The 23,398-nt window shown below is 47.8% G+C and overlaps 1 protein-coding gene across 6 annotated transcripts in view; it reads left to right on the plus strand.

Annotated features, from left to right (window-relative positions):
* Positions 1–23,398, plus strand: part of PHACTR4 (phosphatase and actin regulator 4) — a 117,884-nt gene that overhangs the window by 89,557 nt on the left and 4,929 nt on the right. For 5 of the 6 annotated variants that reach the window (XM_075908596.2, XM_075908595.2, XM_075908592.2 and 2 more), the window contains 8 exons: positions 7,353–7,529; positions 8,094–8,174; positions 11,256–11,411; positions 11,527–11,895; positions 18,154–18,733; positions 20,162–20,391; positions 21,704–21,860; positions 22,573–22,628. In XM_075908596.2, the coding sequence (XP_075764711.1) occupies positions 7,353–7,529; positions 8,094–8,174; positions 11,256–11,411; positions 11,527–11,895; positions 18,154–18,733; positions 20,162–20,391; positions 21,704–21,860; positions 22,573–22,628 (1,806 nt within the window). The remainder of the gene's footprint in view (positions 1–7,352; positions 7,530–8,093; positions 8,175–11,255; positions 11,412–11,526; positions 11,896–18,153; positions 18,734–20,161; positions 20,392–21,703; positions 21,861–22,572; positions 22,629–23,398) is intronic. The other variant, XM_075908593.2, reaches the window with a different exon arrangement.

The following is a 23,398-nucleotide window of genomic DNA, read 5'->3' on the forward strand; positions in this document are numbered from 1 at the left end:
CAAGGGAGGGGAAGGGGGAAGGATGCATGTGGTCTGTAGCATTAACCGATGAACTTTTGCTTTTCAGTCAATTGGTTAATCAACTACACTATTACATCCCTAGTTTGGGGGAGCAGAACAGAGTGGGCTGGGGCCAGATTGCTCCACTTCCTGCCGTTGCGGGGAAGCAGTGCGACCCAGCTGGAAGAGGGGTGGCAGATCAGAGCAGGCTGCTGGTTCACTCCGCATCCCACTGCTCCTACCACCGTGAGTGCGGGGGACAACTCCTGCTGCTGCCCTGTACGAGGCCCTCTGATAATCTCCCTGGTCATGTTGCTTGGTGGAGGAGGCTTCGGGGAAGGGGTGCAGTGGGGGGAGAGGGTGGAGCAGGGGCAGGAAAAGGCTGGGTGAGGTGGAGCAGGGGCTGGAAGGGGTGGGGTGGAGCAGGGCAGTGCTTGGGGACAGGTAGAGTGGGGATGAAACGGGGTAGGAAGAGGTGGGGCAGGGTGAAGGGAGATTGTCTTGCGTCCTGCACGTAGGGTGACCAGATATCTCATTTTAAAGGGACATTCCTTCCCGCAGGCATCCCTTTTTTTTTCTTTTTTTATAAAACAGGTAAATGGTCATGTATTTTCAGTCTCTCCCCTTCCATCAGCAATGAGAGGGGGGTCCAGGTGCTGACATTGGATGAGGGAGCAAGGCTGGTGCTCAGGGCACAGCTGGCTGCTCCCCCTGCTGGGGGTCCATGCTAGGCCAGCAGGCTCCTTCAACTGACTCCCTCGCCCCATTTTCAGCCAGCACTGGCTGCTTGCGGGTGAGCGTGCGTGGCTGGTCGTATGTCACCTCTGCTGCCCAAGCATCCTTTGTTTACGTGCTTCTCTTCTCACTGTCCCTTCCCTGCTCCTCCAACCCCAAGTCCGCTGCTCCTCTGATCCCCTCTTGGAAGGGTGTATCCTGCTCCTGGCACCGTGGAGAACCAGCCCTGGCCAGATCATTCAGCTCACAGCAGCCTGACTGGCACGTTCCTTCTATCCCCCATTGCCTCTGGCTGGGCTGGCCCCAAAGAAAGCTTAGGACCCTCTGGCCTGTGGTTCTGAGGAGTCACGCCCTGCGTCTGCCAAAGCCCTGGCAGGGGGATGCCCCTCAGCTAAGTTCTGGAGTGGTGGGAAGGAAGCTGTTTCCAGCTTTCTTGTGCCAGGATCCTGCAGGTCCCCAGGCAGGAGCGCTTAGCACCCTCTTCACATGTTGCTCCCTGCCCTAGGTCTTGCCTGCAGGGCTGCTCTGTCCTCAAAGCAGCCTCCCCTGCTGAGCCACCTCTCTGGTCTTGTTCCCTGAAGCACCCGCTGCCAGGCTGGCCCTGGTGCTCAGTGCATCCTTCTGGCTGAACTGCTTCCTGCCTGCCTATAGCCAGGAGACTGGAGGCAGTTGGGGTGTCGGTGGCCAGCTACAGCTTGGAGGTGTTACCTGCCTTTCTGGATTGTACGGGCAGGAAGGGACAAGCTGCTTCCAGCCATAGAGGAACAAGGGGTGGGAGGGAAGAGACGAGTGTCCTCCGGAAGCAAGGCAGGTCATCTCTATCCCTAGCCCCACTCCCATGCAGCTGGAAGCAGCTCCAGTCCCTTCCCTTCCACACAGTGTCAAACGGCTGCTGCTGGCCACATTCTGGTGTGAACTCTTGACAGAAATCTGCAGAAGGGAGCCCTTGACCCCAGGGGCTTCCCACATGTTGCCTTAAGAAGATGCGGCACCGGGTACCAGGAGAGGCATGTCCATCGGTCAGGCATAGAGGGTGGAGAGCTCTGGGTAGGGCCCATCGGTCACCCCCATCACTGAGAGAGAAGGGTACAAGAATGTGTCACTTCTCCCCGAGCAAACCTTGACAATAAGCTAAATAAAAAGACCCAAGTTATGCAGCTATTTCTTTTTAAAGGGGCTCAGTCATGTTGACGTTAATGTGAATGTTGTACTGCAGGGCTATTCAGCTTTGGAAGCCCCGGGGGCCACAATGATACTTTCAGCACCTGCTGAGAACCGCAGCTTAAGTGTGGTTGCATACACATGCAAATAGCTTCTTTCACACTGAGGGGCATGAATACAAAGATTAAGGGAAAACTACACACCACACAGGCTCCATTTGTCATTTCTGATTATATTAATAAAATTTGACCACCCATATGACAGCACTTTTAATGAGCAATGACAGTCCAGGAATGTAACTACTAAAACGCATATCCAAAGAAGATTATATTGAATCGCTGTTGTGGAGCATGTCCCCTGTGGTGGCTGTGTGCAAGGATCCCACCTGTGAGCCCCGCGTAAACCCAAACGGCACTGCAAACGGGCTGCGGGCCGCATGTTGAGTAGCCCTGTTGTACTGCATAGTCCTGATTGCCTTTGAACTCGCTTGAATATGAGTAATTTTAAGAGGTGTTTCATATTCGGCATAGGAAAATTGGGGGGATGTGGGTAGGATGTCCCCAGGGATGGTCCTGAGGCTCAATTGGTTCAGCCTTCAGTCCCCTCCCCTCCACCCCGGGTCGTGACATAATTTTTTTTGTCAGAAGGGGGTGGTGATGTAAGGATGTTTCAGAGCCCCTGCATTAGACAACAGTGATTGTGTGTTGGACCAGCTGGCTAAAATGTGACCAAAACAGGACCCTGGGAGTTTTCCAATGGAGGTTTAGCACTAACACTTGGGTGGGAGAGTGTGCTGCTTTGAAGTTGTAGTAGCTTTCTTCAGAGCTGTAGGCAAGAGGACAGCTTTGCTACTCAAGAAGCTGTCTTATGCAGACAGCTTATTAACTAGTCGCAAGACATTTGATTGAAAGTGCTGGAACCCTTTTAGACTAGATCTGTGCAGTTCTTTTCACAAACGTTGGTTCAACAGGGTAGTTCTGAAGGCTGTAGTTGAGTATGAATGTGTGTCAGAGGTTCTTATTGGAAATGGTCTTGACTGCTTAGTGATGATACTTGGAGCCCTGCATGCTTGCAAGATTTGTATCCACATTTAACTCGCGATCTGCAAAAATGATCCATGACATCCTCATTTGAGTCTCGCATCTATCCCCATACGTATAACTTTAGATCGACACAGAGGTGAATGAGAACTGTGCTCTGGGGAGAACTTTGGAGGAGCTGGTAGAGGCTCACACCCCTAATCCCACTAATTTCAAGTTCCTATTTTCCCCGGTCTCTTTCCTCAAGCACAAAATTGTCGCTCTTTAGCAGTTTCCCAGATGTCTGACTCAAGGAAGGAGGGGTGTGTTCTCTTATTATACAACAGTCTACAGTTTTCCTACACTTCATTATGCAGCAGAGTAAGGAGAAGACAGACAGACAAAACTGGTGCCAAAATCTAGTCCCCTTGCGTGCCATTTTCAGAAATGTCTTCACTGATCCAGGCTGGAACTGTGCTGAAACTGAATGCATACATGAGGCCAGTGAGAGAGATGCAGCCGTGAGAGTCCGGATTCTTTCTTTGGTCTTCCACAGGAGTATTCGTTAATCAGGACAATTGCTCAGGAAGCAAGGCTACTCAAAATACATGTCACTTTAAAGCATGTCTCCAGCAGCTGATCCACCCTGTAATTAAGAATGCAAAGTGAATGCAGCTCATAATGGTATCATAAGCCTACTGTTTTAAATGGCTGTGTGCACATGCTCTTCCTTTCACAGTCATTAATAATTAGCACTGTTAGTGAGCCTGGCACTTTAACAATCCCAAATATAAGTGGTTATTTCCCAGTGATGCTTGCAAACTTTCAGCCTGTATGATGAGTCATGTTTCAGAGAAAGGAGGAAGGGAGCTGCTCTCATGACAAAAATATACTCCGGAGAGACAGGAGTTGATGAGAGAAATGCCCACTGTGTACTAGGGGTAGAGTTTGACTTAATCTGTTTGTGACAGCCAGAACTGAATGGGGTTTATGCTGATTTAACTTGTGTTTTGGCTGCTTCATGGCTAGTTTGGAGACTTGTCTGCATCTAGGATTTTGGTCCCTCTTCTTGCTTTGTCATGTCCTCCCTCTAATCTCCCAAGGACAGCAGATACGATCTTCCTCCTAATTGGAAGTGGAGAAATTGCTGTGTTCAGTTCATTAATCTGTCGACCTGACAGTTTATTAAAAGAAAATGGAGCCCATTTTGCTTAGTGTAGCACTTTGAAACCTCAGGTGGCAGAAAGCACTTGAATTTACATTTCTTATAGGGGACCTCGCTGGAGATGTATTTGAAATTAGGTTGGCACAGGTCTTCTGTAAAGCTGGTGTGTTGTGCATTGTATGGGGATGGTCACTAACCATTGGCTCAAATGACTACCTAGCACTTCAGTTCCAAATTCAATTCACAGTTTGTTCCTGGCAAGAATTGCTGCTTGCCCTGTGAACTTTAAAAACGCTCTGCTGAGCAAAATGAATGCAGCTCTTTAACACTACACTCACGACTCCAGGGCTAATGCTCTGGTCTCTGAAGAAACTGCTTTTAAGAGTCCAGGCAATCCATCTTTGGTGTTAAGTTTAAAAGTCCAGTCTGATTTTTCCTGTGTCTAACCCGAGGTGAATGTGAATTAAACTAGCACAAGTATCTTGTGTGCTTGCTTTTCAAACAGGCATGAGACTCCCCTCGCCTGTTTACAAACTTACAATAATTCATCAGCTTCGTTTGTGTCAAGTTTTGAACTTACCTTTCTTTCTGAAATGGCTCCAAGCTGCAACTATGGCTTCAGATTTTCTTTGAGGCAGAGTGAATCAAACTTTTCTGAGAAAATAAATTATTACTGCATTGAAGCTGGACTCCAGTGAGTCAGGAGGAAGAAATCTTTAGAGTGACCCAAGAAATGTTCCTTGTAGGTAAAATCAAATTGATTGGGAGCCCTCCTCCCCCCCCACATGGCACCAGCAGCACAGAAACACACATGGCCCCTGCAGCTGACTGCTTTGAGTGGCGTTGGAAGTGTGGCAGGCAAGAACCCTACCTGAGGGTCCTGCTGGGCTGTTGGCTGAGAGCCTCCTATGGCAAGCGTCTCCCAGCCAGAGCCTGGCACCCCAGCTCCTCCTGCCCCAGGTCACAGCCGACCCCCTCTGCACTCTTCACCCCCTCGCCTCCTGCTTCGTCACAACTCTGCCCCAAGTAACCCGCTGCACCCCCCTCCTGGACCTCTGTCCTTGGTCACAACATCCTCTCAGACTCTGTACCCCTTCCTAAAACCCTCCCTTAGCTCTCACTCTACTCCTTCTGCTCCCCAGTATCCTGCCCCAAATCACACACCCCTCCATCCAAATTCCCTCCCAGACCCACACCCTCTCCTGCACTTCATTCTCCTAACCAGAGCTCCCTCCTTGTACCCAATTTCTATTCCAGACCCCACATCCTCTCCATTAATATCATGGAAGAATGCAGCCCTTGATCACTTACCAAATTCTTGGCGTGTCCCCCCTCCCCCCCGATCAAAAATGATTGCCCACCCCTGACCCAGGTGGTCACGTAAGCTCATGCAGTCCTTGCAGTCATCACCCTTGCTATATTTAGATTAAAGCTAGCACAAATCTCAGTACAGGAACTGCAAATTGCACACCCTGGCTGCAATGCAGACATGCCTGATGAATAGTATCATGGCATGAAGATCCAAGCATCTCAGTGAAATACAATGCATAGGCCTTTCCTGTTTGCCTCTCTGTCTCTGAAAACTTGGCTTCCCACGTATTACTAAAACATGTCCAGTTCTGACGTCTGGTTGGTGTTACATAAGTGTCAGGAAATGTATGGCACGGAAATTGGGGTGAGCTGGACATAGAAGATGGCTCCCCTGTAGCCGTGAGTGATGGGAGTCTTGCTGAGCTTCCTGCATGTGAGTAGCAGATGAATGAGGTGTCATCTTGGAGTATTGAGACATGTCATGTAGCCTAGTTTGACACCAGATAGCTCAAGAACTCCCTGAGTCCAAAAAGTTAGCATCAAACCCCAAAACATGTTTTTACTTACAGTTGCTCAGAAAATAAGACCCACCATTGTGATTTGTAGTCTAGTGCATACACAATAGAGTCCCCAGCATATTGGGGTATGCACTTCATTCTAGTATGACAAAAAGCCTCAGGGTTGGTCGACACTAATAAATTAGGTCAGCATAGCTATGTTGTTGAGGGGTCTGAAAAAATCCATCCCGCTGAGCGACGTAGTCAAGCAGCTCTAACTGCCTGTGGAGACAGTACTATGTCGGCAGAAGAATTCTTCAGTAAACTCAGCCACTTCCTCTTGGAGATGGATTACCAGAGCTAACAGGCGAGCCGAGCCGCTCCTGTCAGTGTAGCTAGGTCTAGGGTGCTATAGTGTTCTAAATGTAGACAAACCCTTGATAAGTCTCTGTTCTCAATACTGTTTACCGGCCTTGTGTCCTTTAGAGCGACTCAGGTGCTGCCGAGTTACATATAGCTAGAGGCCAGGGATTCTCCTATTAATTATGACCATAAAGTGGGTCACTAGCACTCTTCACTATGAAGCAAGGCTGCTACAAGCCCCTTCTGGCTTTTGCGGACTGAATTCTCCCTTCTAACAAAACTGCGAACTCCAGGTGAGCAAGAAAGGTGATGAGCCTGTCTCAGTGCTTTGTGTTCAGATCACTCTTTGCAACTTGCTACAGAAGCAGGATTTTTGTTTGATACAGAAAATGTTCCATAAGAATATCCTCTCAGCCCGTCGCCCTGCCCTCCCTTCTCCGGCTGTGTCCTCCAGGGAATTCTAGTACACTAGGTGGAGTGCAAGGTTGCATTGTGTTGCTTTCCTGAGTTTGTGTTGCACTTGGCTGGGTACTGTTGGCTTGTTATGGGGGTAGGGAGTGGAAATCAGACTGGCTTCGTTCTATTGTCTACAGCCATTGAGATGGGCTGATAACTTCAATAGGCTCTGTCTAAATACAGTCATGGAAGTCTGCCATTCTAGTACAGTACAGAAGGTATTTTATTCATGGAGCTTGCTTGTGGCTAGAGCAGTTTCTTTCAGCCATGCTCAAGAGACTGCAATCAAGTTTTTTGTTTGTGCTCCTACGGCTAAATTATAGCACTGTGCAAATTTAACTAATTCACATGTGAGAAATTTTTGACCAGTCTCCCTTCACACATCACAGTATGTCTGTAGCTTGTTGTCATTAAAAATGTCACTTGATTGCTTACTACTCGTCTTCAGTACTGACTGGTTTCTGAAGGCATGGAGTCTTGCTATCTGCTCTGCATGAGCTTGCATCACCGCTTATCACTTTCTGGGTATCCACAAGTGGCTGGCAGGAGCTGGCTGGCAGGGGCAGGCTGGGTGGGGAAGGAGAGATCTCACAAGTGTTTCACTGAGCCAGTCCCATGACTTTGCTTTTTTTTCCTCCTGTGTAGCTGAAGAAGTGGATCATCCACCATCTGACATGGGGATAGGGGCTGACGTCCTGGAATCTGGAGACACCACGCCCCCCACCAAGAGGAAAAGCAAGTTCTCAAGCTTTGGCAAGATCTTCAAACCTTGGAAGTGGAGGAAAAAGAAAAGCAGTGACAAGTTTAAGGAGACTTCAGAAGGTAAGGCATCAGGCTTAGTGCTGCTCTTGAAGTTTGGTTAAACGCCTTTTTCCCCCACTGGGAAGCACATGCCAAGTTGGTTCATCCTTTCCAATTGGTCATCAGAGCAGTGGCAGCTATGGCTGAGCTGCAAAGTCTGACGGCAGCCTTGTGTCCCAGTGCTGGCATGCTTGGAATCAAAGCGTAGTTCTTTGCCAGTGGTGGGATGACAAATTCAACCGATCAGAGGCCCCAACCACTGGCTCCTTAAAACTGCAGCTTAAATGTCTTTTAAATATCAATTTTCAGAAGAGTTTTAAAGGTGCAACATTCCTTTGTTGAAAGGAGCTTCCCCGGCAAGGCTTGGGTGGAGGAATGACTTGTTCACTGCTCTAGCACTAAATTTTGGTGTGTGAATACAGGCCTTGGGTTATTTTTACATCCTCTTTCCTCTTCTTCCTCCATGCAGAATGCAGCCTCTTGAGCTGTATTTATTTCATCCACAGAGCCAATCCATCTGAAAACCATTTTTGAAACCCTCCCCTTGCCCTGTTTTCTGAGTGCTTTTTTTCAATTTAATATCAGTTTTAGAACGAAAGATTTCTATGCGAAAGCCAAGAGAGGAGCTGGTTAAAAGAGGGGTTCTGTTGGAAGACCCTGAACAGGGTGAGTTTGCACATGAACCTGTCATCCGCCTATCTGTGTTCTGTGTAGCTGGTCTGCTGCTGCCATAATCCCACCCTTGTTACTGCACCTTAAAATAATAAAAAAAAGTATAAAGGCTGTTTTTTAAACATGCCCTCCTGTCCCTTGTCTGTCCTTTGCACGTGTTCCCTGTCTGGCTCCTGCACCTGGGTAGGAAAGCAGTGCAGTGAGGAAGAAATGCCAAAGGCAAGTATTCGATGTTCGTATGCGCTTGCCTGTCTGCTGCTGACAGGGAAATTGTGTCACTTCCTGTCATGTCTCTGTCATATTTGTATCTCTGCCCAGCGTTTTGTCCCATCCCTCTGTGCTCCTGTCCTTCACGTTCATGCTCTCAGAAATCTCCAGGTTGTTCTGATTGTTTTAGTTTATATCCTAGTCCCAGTGTGAAATAGCTTAACTGTAATGTTGAATTCCAGGGCTACACGGCCAAATGAAAAGAAACAAAAATTCAGTATGGCTTTTGAGCGGCTTGTGTAGAAGTGTTCCATCAGGAAGTTGACAGGAGTCCTTTACATACTCCTGAGACAGGCATAGAATGGTGCTTTCGTTTCTGGGCTCCTCATCAAACGATAGGGAAAACAACAAAAATTATTAATGTAACTCAGGAGGAAAGATTCTAGCAAAATATGGTAAAATATGATTAATGTAATCCACAAGTATCTGAAACTTGTAAATACTAAGTTAAGGGAGGGATTGTGTCGTTCAAAGATGTGTAATGAGAGTCATGGGATAAAACTTAGGAAGTGAAAACATAGGCTCAGTATACATTTCCTGTGTATGTGTGTAGGAGAGAGAGAGAGTTCAGAGAGATGGTGTTCCAAGGTGTAGCAAGGGTGTGGCACACAGGAGTTTTGGTAAGAGACCAAAGAATTTTGTGTTTTGGCTGTAGTCACTTGACCTGGGTTAGGAAGTGGAGGAAACGGTTGCAATAAAATTAAATAAAGTGCTAGAAATAAAATGTGGGCTCAGGCAAGCACTGTCAGGCTGGATAGATTTAAAATCGCAGAAATTAAAGTCAGTGGAAGGTTTCTGTTGTTGGTCACAGTTTTAAATTCTGCACTCTCAAAATCTGAAAGACGTATTCTGGAGAGCGAGAGGAGAGATTATTTTTTTTTACCCACTTACATGTGCTGTGCTGGCTTCTGAGTTCTGACATTCAGATCTCAGTGGCTCATTTCAATAAAATTCTTTGCTGTCCTTTATTCAGCTCTAGACAGCTGCATTATGTCTAGTATGTGTTTTACGGATTGCAAATGGTGCATGCAAATCTAAGGAGAGCAGCTGGCAGGGGTAGCGAGGGTAGGTTCAGATGGGATGCGAACATTGGTGGAGTTTTGGCAGACACAGGAAGACTATGTGGGGATGAGGAGTAGAGAAGGTGATTTATCCACAGTGTGGGGACATAGAGAGCCAGCACCAAATGAGCAAGGGCAGCAGACGCAGTCCTTCGGGCAGGCTGACCCAAGCTCATGGAGCGCTTTAAAAGCAAGGGCGACCATTTTGAACTAGATTCTGAAATGATGAAAAGCCACTGGAATTGAAGTGCCTGGGGATAAAAGTGAGAGCCAGCAGCAGCATTCTCTACATGCCAGAACCTGGTAACTACAAGAGGGCATAAGGAGAGAGTTTGGATAGCTGAGGAGGGGCATGGGTTGTAACATCTAGGAATAAACCCTTCCTACAACAACAGAAGAGTGTTTTCCATCAGCATTGACAATCGACCTCTTTGAACCTTTGTCTAGGTTAATGGAAGAATTCTTCCATTGACTTGGGGGTTAGGTTGTCTTAACTACAGTGCACAGGGCTGTGAAGAAACTTAGCTTTCTCTACCTAACTTTTAAGTGTAGACTAAGCCTAATCAAATTTAGCCAACCCAGCAGCCTTTGCCTGAATTCTCAGAGAACTTGAAACAGTTGCTGAAAATGGAAAAAATGTGTCCTGTCAATCTAATGGGTAATAATTCAGTTTATGTCGACAGTGCAGTTTGTCAACAAAACTTGTCACTCGGGGATGTGTGTGTATGTGAGAATAAATCACTGCCTGAGCAACGTAAGTTACACTGACACAAGCACTGGTGTCACAGGCGATTAGTACTGTATGGCAGGGCGGAATGGATGTGTGGCTGCCTTTCTTTTCCTAAAGCACAGCTCAGCTTTCAGTGTTTAGGGAATGCTGCTGTAGAAAGCATGGGAAGAAGTGGTGAGGATAAAGGAGGTTCTGGAAATGCATGCCAGACCCAAATCGAAAAGGGAGGTAGGAGAAACGAGACTTTGAAAGAGAATCACCTTCCCCATTGTTCAGCTGTTTGGGGCTGCTCATCATTTCCCAGGGCAAATGCTGCAGGAATGCTGAGTACAAACAAATCTGGAAAGTCTCCGTGCACTGGAAACACTGAATGAATCTTGTCTTCAGAACCAATCCTACTGGTGGCCTGGCCAGCATTTTGAGTTCTCTAATGTAGCGTAGTACAGGGGTTCATTACGAGTCCCTAAAAGTAGGTTGAAACAGAAGGCTGCAAGCGCTTGACTGCAACTGCCACTGGACTGCTGAGAATGGGAGAGTGCTGGCCTTGAAGGCCATCCTAACTGTGAACCTTGTAAATATGTTCCTTTGTAAATGAGCTGGTAGTATGGGAGACCACTGGAACAATGGATGCACCAGAGTTACAGAAGATCAGGCCCTATGCTACCTTTGAGCACATTGTGGTAGAAATTAAGAGCTCTGAACAAACTTGATGCTGGTGTTACCATATGCTGTTGTATGTGGCAAGTAATACTAGGACCATCTATTCCAGAAGTGAAGGAATGTTGTGGATACTTTCAGATTTTTAACTAGACAGTCATTGGCATTCTGTTGCCAGTTCCCTGCCTGCCAATAGGTATGTATCTTCTCAGACTTCAGATCGTAAAATCGTAGAACTGGAAGGCCCCTCGAGAGATCATCTTGTCCCAGACCCCCTGCACTCATGGCAGGACTAAGTATTAAGAATATTTTGTCTCCTAATGGCTTTTCTGTTCATTCCTCACCCCCTTCCCCTCACAGATGAAGAGGAACCAGACAAACTGAGCCATACTGAGTTGAAGAATGGGCATACAGTCCCCGTTGGTGGCCCTGGGATCTCAAACTTGGAGGAGGAGGTTGAAAAGAGATCAAGCCTTAGGAAGCCTGTTCCAGCTGAGGAACCAAAGAAAAGACCAGGTAAGAAATGAGGCTTGTTTCAGTTTCTCATGAAGAAATACCTGTCTTGAAGTCTCTTCTCTTGTGAGCCCTCATTCCCCAGTCTCTGTAGCATTCTTTTGTGTTCTCTTTGCAGGCTCATCCAGTAACAATCCCAGTTCAGAAGTGGAGCCATCTCATGAGCCACATGCACCCAGGCAGCCTTTGCTTCCTCCAAAAAGACCCTTGTCCTCTTCTCAGGAGGCAAGTGATGTGCAGGCGAAAGACCCTGCCCCAGCCAGCCGCACTATAAGGACTGCACCCTCTTCTTCTGTGACTGCCACCACCAGCACAGCAAAGACAGTCAATTCCACAGTCGCCCCTTGCCCAGCCCCCAGAACTCTACTCCCTGCTCATGCCAGCACTAACACTACTGCTACCACAAGTACAACCAGTGGGGTGCCAGCCAAACAGCCCCCCATCCCACCCCCAAAGCCAGTGAACAGAAATAGCAACCCTTTAATAGGTAAGTGTCTTCCTCTTTGCAAGTGGTTGTCAGGCACAGGGTGCTCTTTAGTTCTTACTTTGAGATTGCAGTCTCTGGAAGGGAAGATTTGGGTTACTGTGTTCATAAGTGGCATGTCTCTACCTGTGAGCCAATCAAGTATCTTCAAAGCTTGGCCACTAGACAGGCATGGAAATGGGTGAACTATGTTGGTTCCAGTCCCACTAGCACTGGACTAAAGTTAGTTACTTTCACATGGCACTAGAGACCTAACAATCTGCCTAGCGCAGATGTTTCCAGCAGCTGATCAAGCTACTCAGGGTCTTGTTTTTCTTTTAAGGGTAGTGACTGAGATTAAAAATCACTGTTGTAATGAAGCATTTTTCTTCCACCAAGGCGGGAACTTATCAGATGTGCTGGACTGGAAGGCTTAGGATTGTTAGTAGGGATGCTAAAATGCATGCTATTAAGTAACCGTGACCACTGAAAATTTCAGCAGTTACATGGGGGGTAGCAGCTGGCTCCCTGAGAGCTGGTGCACATGGGAAGCCTGCTTTTAAGCCAGCTCCCCACGTGTACTGGCTTCTGCCTGCTGCCCCACACTGCTGCCTCTGATACAGGCTCCCTGGGATGTCTTAAGAGCTGGCTCCCTCATGTACCAGGAGCCTGCGTATCACCATGAATGTTAACCAATAAGCCTTGGCCAAGCCAAGTTTAGTTACAGCTGTTTGGTGTTCTTAGGAACTGGTAAGTCCCAGCAGGAAATGTCCACATGACAAATCGCTGTGGTATTTGGCCTGGATCCATGCCCATGCTGGAACTTGCAGCAGCAAGGCAAAGGATTTGGAGTGGGCTGTGGCGTCTGAATTGTCTCCATACTCCTTTAGGTGCTTCCTCAAACGTGCATTGGCAAGGCAGCTAAGGCATGTTGGGGAAGCACGCCCCTTCTCCCACTCATTCTGCTGCTGTGGGTAAATGGAGATGGTCAAGCTGGAGGGCTTCCCATCTGGGAACTCCCACAGCCCTAAAATGTAAACTAAGAGTGGATTCTTCCTAGTGCTGGTTAAGTAAAAAATATTAAATGCATTAATTTCCAAACCTGTTTTAACAGAACATGTTGGGGGTGGGGGGAGTTTCTTGCCAGACAGTTAGCCCACCATTAAGTATTGGTCTCTTAGATGCCTTCGTTAATACATTTCACTTGTGACTTATAGTTTAAGTGGCTGAATCAAGCCTTTAAAGCACCATCCCCATTTCACAACCACTGCACAGCTCTGTCACTCGTCTTCAGGCTGGAGTAGCAGGGAGTGCCAGAGATCAGGACTGAGATGTAGGGACAGAGCTGTGGCCTGAGTCCATCACTGGAAAAGTGGTGTCTGGGCATATGCACGTCTTGTTGGGAACCATTGGCAGAGTTGTATAGAGAGAGCCAGCACAGGTCCTATGTTCAGCAGGCTGAGATCAGTGCTTTCATTTCCACAAGCAAATAACTCTGCTTCTCCAGACTAAAAAAATGAATTTGAATCTAAATCGTTCAGTATTTCTGCTCTGGGATGCTCTTTGCTCTAGCAGGTTTTACAGTTGAACTGTGCATGGTATTAAACTGCTGTTTGCCAGATGAGGAAACTAGTCTGACATTCCTGTTGTGCAAGCAAAGAAATACCTTCTTAGCTAGTTTAAGCTGCTTGCATACAACATGGGTGGTATTTGAAATGCACCAGCACTAATTGCAGATGATGTTGAGAAAAAAATGTAATGAAAGACCGCAAACTGTCCTGCTGCTGCTAACCCAGCCATGTAGGGTAGGGCTTCAGACACCTATGGCAGAGGGTGTGAGAGGAATAAAATGTCAGGAGAGTTGACCAGCGTCTGCACCTGTGTTGCTTGCTTTGCCTGTTGAGAATCCACATCTGAACGGTGAACAGTTTCACAATTCTGATCTGTGCAAACCTACATTTAAAAACTAAACTCAGTATTGTTTCTGACACACGAGTATTGAAAGCAGGATTGGAGTTAGTCACTCTGTAGTATCAAACCTGCCGTTTCACGTGACTAAAGGGTAAAATAGAAGGGTTGTGTGTTTGGATGGTATAAACAACAAGGTAGGGAAGAAAATATTTTAACAGGATAGTAAAGATGCAACTAGGAACCAGTGGATTTGAATTTGGCAAAGGAATGTACAATTTCCATGTCCAGAAGTGTTACCCAATGGTGAGATTGGAGAATAGGCTCCCAAAGGAACTGATGAAAGCCCTGTTGATGACAAGACATGAAATAGAAGGGAACAGTAGAATTGAAGTGAAGTGAACATGACTAATGTAACTAATGTAATGTCTTTTCCATCTCTCTTTTCTCATTTGGAACATTAGGCTGCTGGCCTCTTAAACTTCACTTCACAGCAGAATAGGCTCTGAAAAAGCCACATTGCATGTAACTAACTCTTACCCTACAGCCGTGGTCCCCAACACAGTGCCCGCAGGCGCCATGGCGGGGGCATTTATGTGCGTCCATGCTGGCGTTTTAAAACTACTCACATTCACCCCTGCTTAGAGCAGGGTCGGCAGCCTGGGGCCCGCGAGAGAGCCTGACGCGGCGCTTTGGAGGCTTGAGCCCCTCCCCCACCGCAGCAGGCAGCCCGCGCAGGCGCGTCAGTAGCCAGAGCAAACCCCACGCTGGTTGGGCCTGGCTGCGAGGCAGCAACAGGCACCATCCCCTGCGCAAAACAGCCATGGCGGCGCCCTTTGTGGTGCAGGAACTGCGAGCCGGCAGGAGAGGGTCCCTCGTGGCCGCTTCCGCCCCCCCTCCCCCCGCACAAGCCCATTGGCCGGACCTGGACAATGGCAGCTGCGGGAACCTACCAATCCCCAAGCACATGGTCAGGCAGGTTCTGTGGGAGAAACAGGAGAGCAGCACATCTCGCTGGTGAGTGTCCAGCCCCCCAGCTACTCCCACTCCTATATCTTCACCCATAGAACTCTCCTCCCAGACCCTGCACCCCAGTCCCCTGCCCTGAGGCACAGCCAAACCCCTGGCCTGACACCCCGCCCTCTCCCCCCCAGTATAATGGCTGGTATTTTCAGTTTCTCAGCTGGAAAGCCACTTGGGACATTATTCCCCTGCCATGTGGAAGGGAGTGTGAAATTTAAATGTACCATGATTTGGGGGGGAGGGTGCTTTTTTTGCTCAACATTTGGACATTTCCCCCCCCCCTTTTATTAATGCAGAGTTTTGTTTAAAATGTATAATTAAAATAAAATTATCCAATTAAATTAAGTTTCTATCAAATTTACCCAATTCACATTTAATATGAAAATAGCCTTCAGTTGCACATTTGATGCCTTTTTTCTATTTTTTTTTCCCTCCAAGCGGGGGGGAGGGGGCACAAATTGACATTCTTCCCCCTGCCATGGTGGGGATGGGGAGTGTGAGATATAAAGAGGCCATGGTTTTTTGGGGGGAGGGTGCTTTTTTTGCTCAACATTTGAACATCCCCCCCCTTCTATTAATGCAGAATTTTTTTAAAAAATGAATTACAATATAATTAAAATAAAAATTATCCAACTAAATTAAGTTTCTATCAAATTTACTCAATTCACATTTAATATGAAAATAGCCTTCAATTGCACATTTGACACCTTTTTTTGTTGGCGCCCGCCACACTCTTCTGAAAACATGAATGTGCTATTGTCCACAAAATGGTTGGGGACCACTGCCCTACAGAAACAAAAGAGAGGACTATGCAGCACTTTAAAGACTAACACGATGGTTTATTAGGTGATGAGGTCATCACCCAATAAATCATTGTGTTAATCTTTAAAGTGCTGCATAGTCCTCTCTTTTGTTTCAGCGAGATCAGACGAACATGGCTACATTTCTATTACTATCTTACCCTACAGTAGTTCACAGTGAATGCATGGATTCTGTCCAAGACAATGCTAAGTACAGGCGCAGCTGTGGCATTCACAGTAAAGTGGGTAATTTACCCCTTGCTAGAGCAATGGGTTGGCTTCCATCAGTGCTTTTTTTGTTAAATAAATAAATAAATGAAATAAAGGTGCCAGTACTCCAGGGAAAAAGTTGAGGGGGGGGGGGGGGGGAAGCCAGTGTGGGGCCGGCATTGCCCTTTTAAGACATGTGGCCCCTTTAAGAAATGCGGCCAGCCGACTGACAGACATTTGCATACAGAGGTGCTGGTACGCTCCGTTCTTTCCAGGTAAGAATGGAGGTGCTGGTACTGCATACTGGGCAGTACCGTCACAAAAACAGCACTGGCTTCTGTGTTGGATTAGAGGCATTTGTATTGTTCTGGATGCAGTGAAACTAATTATTAATCTGGTGAGAGAGACTCCTTACTCTTACTCATGAAGAGAGACCAATTGGATTTGCAGTTGGACCTAATTCTATAGCTGCTCCCCTGAATGGGGGAGAGAAAAGGAGAGAGGATGGCTGCTGGACTGGTCTCAGAATCGGTCTCTTAGTAGCCAAACCTGTCCTCTAAGGGCTGATCTTATGTAGCTTTGAATGGCACTGAAAACCCTCCAAGCTGAAGGACACTCAGCACTAGACAGACTCAGGGCCCTTAATCTGCAGTGAAACATCTGTACATTCTGAGCTTCTGAAAAATGTGACCATTTCTGTATTACTGCAGTCTCCCCAGGAAGCGCTATCTCCTGATCTCTTGCTACCTTTTGTGGCTCTGCACAAAAGACTAGTAGCTCTTGTTCCACATCTGGGAGTGTGTCGACACAGGTGTGATTGTTCCATGGAACACAATTTGACACCAAATAAAACTGATGTTTTCAAAGCAATTTGGTAGGAGGGAAATTGACCTTTCAACCCTAAGAAGCTTCTTTTGCATTAATATTAAAGGCCCGAAAGCCACTGTGTAGTAGAGCCTGGCATGGGACTTTTAAAAATTATGTTCCCATGGTTATGGCAGTAGGTACTGTGGGTCGCATGGGATCCCAGTCCTGCTGCAAAGCTCAACGCACTAGTTCTGTGCAGGGTTCTCCACTTCATCAGAAGTCCGGTGTCCTTATTAAACATGGGATATTCCCCTTTGAGAGAAGTGACATACCAAGTGTGAGGACTCCACATTTGGGAATCACTTGTGAAGACTGTATTTTCTGGATTTTGGTACATTACATTTGGGTTCCAGCCCTCTTCCCCTAGTTGCTTTTTTCTTGTCATTCTCTCCTTGATCCGCATCAAACAGCACATACCGCTGCATCATAATCAGATCGGCCTCACAAATTGGGAAGGGACTTTCCCAACTATAGATTTCATGGACCCTCTGGACAAATGCAGATTCATTATGTCAACTCTGCCTTAGATGTAGTGACCGCAGTAGCACCATAGATGAAGGGTAAGCTGGTAACAGGACTTGTTGTGATCCAGTGTTGAGTCCATATGGAGTAGGAGAAAGCCCTTTCATCCTGCAGAAGAGTAGCTAGCAGAAATGTTCTCTGATAGCTAAATTGAGTGTGAGCCCTTCAATGTTTCAGTCCCATTCAGTGCCAGATGTATGCACAAACTAAGCAAGCTACATTTTAGGGCCTCAGATTGAGAGGCCTCTAAATAAACTTTATTTCTGTTTTCATTCTCCTTTCTGTTAGACTAATACACATTTTTTTTGGTAATGCTGTGGGGCCTCTTAAACTTGCTGAGGCTCTAAGCGGTGTCATGTCTTGATCCAGCCCTGGTCCCTCTGCTTCTTCTTCAAATAGCAATACCTTAAAAGTGTGCTATGAAAGGAAAAGCTTTAAGTGAAGGTTTATGCCGGGGATATTGTAGCAAATTCCATTGTTGGGTGATGGCTGTAAATGCAAGCACAAAGTGTCCTGGTTGCATTCATTGCTTCGCTAGGTGAGCAGCATACTGATAAGCATGTCCAGCACCTGCCTGAGGAATGCTGCCATTCCTGGAGCTGGCTGTACTGTTGCACTCTCCCCAAGCCAGCCTTCCATGCAGATCAGCAAGATGAGCGGAGCTCTTCCGGCCTGCTTGCGCTTGGCTTTTGTCCTGACTTCTTTCTTTGAAGCACAAGTGAGAAGCTTTGCCACTGGTTACCTCTGGCATCTGGCTTTAAGGAGCGAGCAGCTGAGTGTGCAGGAGGTCATGCAATCTGATCGAGGTCTTAATGGGTCGGAATCTGCCCGTTTCTAACCCACTGGGTCCTGTAGCATCTTGAGAGTTTTCTGTGCTCAGTCCGTGTGTGAGTGAGGAGTCCTTGGTGGTGACAAGACACTAACAAAATGTGGGACCTTTGTTCTCTTCCAGCTGAACTGTCTCAAGCAGTGAACAGTGGTACGGGCTTATCAAAGCCTTCCCCACCCTTGCCACCCAAGAGGGGCATTCCATCTAACATGGCACCCTCACTGGAGTCAGCAGGTGCCTCGAAAGCACCAAGTGATAGGGCAGTGACAGCTGCTCGTCCCACATCGATACCAGTGCATATCACCATGTCTCACCCACCACCTTCGCCTTCTCCGCCACTGCCCAGCCACATACCTCCCGAGCCCCTACGCACACCCCTGCCTGCCTCCAGCCCTGCAGCAGAAGCCCAGCTCTCTCTGGAACTGCCCAAGGAGAGCCCTCAACAGGAAGATCTCAAGTCACTGGAAGTGCCCAAGAGGGTGGCAGAGCAGGGGTTTGGAGAACCTCACGTGCCAACGCGGCTGCCCCAGATTCCACTGCACATCCGGATCCAGCAGGCACTGACAAGCCCCCTGCCAGTTACCCCACCTGCGGAGGGGTCTCACAGGGCTCACTCACTGCTCTTTGAAAACGACAGCTTCTGCGAGGACAATGGCCTGGGCCGGACCAGGTCACTGCCAGTCACCATCGAGATGCTGAAAGTGTGAGTACAGACTCTGCGCATGCAGGAGCACTGATGGGCAGCCACCACTGTAAGGAGGGGGGGCAGCCAGGCATGCAGTGGTCTGCATTGTGTGTGGGAGTGCGGCACCCCGTGTCTACACACAGTACCTACAGTTGAGGAAAATGCCCTGGGAATTGAGTATTCAGAGAAGTGGGGATCACCTTGGAATGCTGGGCAGGAAAAGCAAAAGCAGAGCTGAGGAATCTAGGTATTTAACTGCACTGACAAGACAAAGTGAGATCCTCAGTTTCTTCATTCATCGGTGATTGCTCCTGATGGCCTGGAGCACGGCTGGGCAAGAGGCTGTCAGCAGGCCGGATCCAGCCCGCGGCAGCTCCCACCCCTAACACGTTGCTTGGGAGCCACTGGGGAGGAGTGAGCCCTTTCAACTCCTGCTATTTAAAGGGTTTGTGCTTTCCTGGCGGCCACCAGGCAATGTGTTAGCAGCGGGGCTGGGAGCTGCAAGTCCTTTCAACTGCTTCTGTTTATAGGGCTCGCGCCTTCCCCGCAGCTGCCAACGTGCGAGCCCTGTAAATAGAAGGAGTTAAAAGAGCTCGCTGCTCCTGGCCCCACCTGCAGCGTGTTGCCGGGGAGGTGAGAGCCCTTTCAACACCTGCTGTTCTGCCTGAGGCCCCGCCTCTTCCAGGGCAGCCTGCGACCACTTCTGAAACTTATAAAGTGCCCCCCCCCCTTCAAAAATTATTGCCCACACCTAGTCTAGAGCGACTGCTTGGGACTTGATGAGAGAGTCTCCCCCCATTTCTGCCTGTGTTTGGCAGCAGCTTTAAACCCAAATGGGGCTGGCTGGTGATATGCGGCTGGCTGGTGATAGGTGGTGTAGGTGTTAGCTTCGGACAATGGATCTCCTTGAATTGGTGCTTGCTGAGTCAGTCTGACCCTTCAGGAAGGAGGGCTCATGCAGTGATTAAGGCATAGACCTGGGAACAGAAACCCTGAGTCTCCTTCAGACTCCCACGGCCATTGACCAGCCACTTGTGTGGGGGGGTTTTCAGAAGTCCCCAAGGAAGCGTCTTGACTCAAGTTCTTGACTCCCTTAGGTGCTTTTGAAAATCGTGCTCATAATCTCTGTCTCACTTGCTGCAGTTTGTGAATGTTCAAAGCACTTTGACATCCCTGGATGGAAGGTGCTCTAGGAAGGCAAAGACATCTGAATACTTAATAGCTCAGCAAAGCTCCCACTAAAGAGTTGTGGGGTAAAACAGGGTGCAGCAGCCCCAGGTCCAACAGCCATTGGCTAGGAGAGGGCTACTGTGCTAATGACCAGCGTTCCGTAGACGCACTTCCATTTAAGTTGTCATTGGGGCTGGGAGAGAAACAAATCCCTGACTGCAAAGTGAATCATTGTCATTGTTAAAAGAAATAATAATCGTGTGCGTTTTTTGTTAGTCCAGATGATGATGAAGAGGAGGAGGAAGGAGACCAAGAAGGTCAACGGAGTTCAGGTCACCGCGTTTACATTGGTGAAGCACCATCTGTCACGATCATTCCTAGGTTAATGCCGCAGCCCCTGCAGGAGGAAGAAGAGGAGGAGGAGGAGGGAATGAGTGATTCGGACTCAGAGGGTCCCATCCTGTATAAGGATGAGGAGGATGAAGAGGAAGATGAAAGCCATAACAGTAAGGTTTCACCTGGGGGAGGGGGAGACAGCTTCACTCCTATATGTGCACAACTGTATTGAGTCACATCAAGAACCCAATGAAAGGGCTAACCATTGCAGCACCCCATAGTGTTAACCTCTTTTTGGCCTCATGAGAGGCTCCACATCTGCAACGTGTGTAGTATTGAACACTGGAAAACATAATCCCACCTGTTCATGCAGAACGATGGGGACTGTTATCACTCCAGAAAGAGATCTTGGAGTCATTGTGTCTAGTTTTCTGGTAACATTTGTTCACTGTGTCGTGGAAGTGAAAAATGGTAACAGAATGCTAGGAGCTATTAAGAAAGGAATAAAGAATAAAACAGAAAATATCATACTGCCACTATGTAAATTTATGGTACACTCACACTAGAGATGTAAGCAACTAGTCGACTACCTACCTGATAAACCTAGGCTTATTGGGTAGTCGAGACACTATTTGACTAGTCACTCCCCACTTCCCTCCTGCTGCCTCTGTATCAGAGGCAGCAATTGGGGAGGAAAAGCAGGAGCCGGTGCTGAGGAGAGCCAGCTTTAAAGTCCCCCAGCACCATCTCCGCGGGGAAGGCAGAAGCGTAGCAGGGAAACAGCTGCAGGCTGTGCTGTAGCTGAGTAGTCCCGGCTCATGCCCGGTCCACCGTTGAACCTCTGCCTTTTAAATGGAGTAACAGCCAGATGGCTAACCCCACTGCGGCTCTGCAGTTTCCCCCCTTATCAACTAATCAAGTAGTGGATTGAAATTCTGTGGACTACTCAATGAGCTAAGTAAACACAATTTAACATCCCTAGGGCACAACCCCCTGGTCTGGAAGTCTCTTAAGAGCCAGAAGCGGGGACTGGACAACAGACGATCGATCACTTGATAATTGCCCTGTTCTGTTAATTCCCTCAGAGTCCCCCAGGCTCCATGTGGCGCTTCTGCTTTGAAATGTGTAAGAGCCCCAGCAGGCGCTCTTGTGCATTTCAAAGGCGAAACTTGGTAGTTCTTATCAAATAGTCGATAGAAATCCCATCGACTATTCGATTTAGTTAATCAAAATTGAACATCCCTACATTCTATCTAGACAGGCTGGTGTGATACCTTTCATCATGCGGCAGGCTGTGCTGTAGCTGTGTTACCTTAGTGTTGGCTTCTGGCAGCAGGGGAGCTGTGGTACTTGACTCTGTGTGGGGGCGGGGGGAGGCAGGAGCGGAGAGAGAGGTCAAGCTGTCTATGGGTCTTACCTCTTACAGTTTGAGGGCACCACTCTCTCTACTCACATAAGGAACTCTTCTTCCCTTTCCCACAGGCACTCTAGCTAACAAGGTGAAGAGGAAAGACACACTGGCCATGAAGCTGGGCAACATGGGCACCCAGCAGGAGCTGGAGGAAAAGAATGCTTTTCCTCGCAAGAGCAAGGAGGAGTGGAATGAAATTCGGCAGCAGATTGGAACAGCTCTGATCAGGTACGAAGTGCAAAGGAAAAGAAAAATCCTCTAGTCTTTGGCATAACTAAGGGTAAGCCAAGAAATCTGCTTGCTTGAATGTGGCAACAAGTAGACTTTTTCTTTATTGAGGACAGCCCTGGCAGGTAGGGGAGATAGGCACCTGGTCACCATTGCGCTAAGTGTGGGCTCAGCTTGTGCCACCCGGTTGTGCCCCTGCTCCTTGGGATAGAGAAGGAAAAATCCTCTGCATCTCGTGACAAGTATTGGAGTGTGGCAGCCCTGCTTTATCTGGCATCCCCACATGGACCATTCCTGCTATGCTCAGCCCTCCCAGATGTGCAAGTAAACTTGATTGAAGTGTTCACCAAATACAGGGTGTATTGACAGCTTCTCTGAGCCATTTACACCCAACTTCGGACCAGCTTGTCCCTCCTGTGTTGCCTACACAACTGCTGTCTGGTCCAGAGAGCTCCATGAGAGCAGCACTTGCGTAGGCCAGGTTCAGTCTAGAGGACTCTGCTGCATGGATGGAAAGTTGTGAAGGGCAGAGGACAACATAGTTGTCTGGTTTGAGCAGTAATGATCTTAATCCAAAAAGGGGGAGAAAGATGAGTCAAGTGAGCATGGTATTAACTCTGTCCCTGATTGCCTCCATGTGAGAGTTTGCATCTGTGAGTCCTACAGGAATATGGCTGAGCAAGTGTAATGGTTTTTACCTCTTCTCGTTTAGGCGACTAAGTCAGAGACCAACAGCAGAAGAGCTGGAGCAAAGAAACATACTTCAACGTGAGTAGAGTTGCCCTGAAGCTCCCAAACATTTAAATTGCTGCTTTTGGGGTGTTTTGGGTTTTTTTGTTTTTTGTTACTTCACTTTGCTGCAGATGTTCTTATCCATCAGTACTTATTAGCCAGGATGGGTAGGAATGGTGTCCCTAGCCTCTGTTGGTTAGGGGCTGGAAATGGGTGACAGGAGAGGAATCACTTGATGATTACCTTTCTGTTCACTTCCTCTGGGGCACCTGGCATTGGCCGCTGTCGGCAGACAGCATTCTGGGCTAGATGGACCTTTGGTCTGGCCCAGTCTAGCCATTCTTATGCACTGAGATCTCCTGGGAAAATAGGCTAAATACTCCAGAGCCCCTGTTTGGCACTGTGGTGACTGCGCATTCTGTGGTCTGTTACATCACTGTATAAAAAACAGTTTCATTAGATTTCCCAATTACACTGTTACTCATGAGCAATGGTTTGAATTATGGTTAATGAATGGGACTCCATTGAATCCAGGAACCTGCAGTAGAAAGCCCTGCTTTTGGGTTGTAGCGTCAGAGTGATGCAGGGAAGGAACGTGATTAGAGCTAAGGTTTTAGGCCCCTGTTTACAAACTGCACTGAGCTAGTGTTACTGTGCTGTTCTGTATCCCTTCTGTGGGGTACCAGCAAACACTGTCCTGTCTGAAATTTCCTGGAGAATAGTATGAACACTTGAACACAATTCAAAGGACCCTGTTCAGTAATTTATACCCGAAGGATTGTGAAATAACACACGGTTGCTTTTTT

This window comes from Pelodiscus sinensis, chromosome 26, assembly GCF_052426305.1.
Source record: "Pelodiscus sinensis isolate ZL-2025 chromosome 26, ASM5242630v1, whole genome shotgun sequence".
Taxonomy (NCBI): Eukaryota; Metazoa; Chordata; order Testudines; family Trionychidae; genus Pelodiscus; species Pelodiscus sinensis.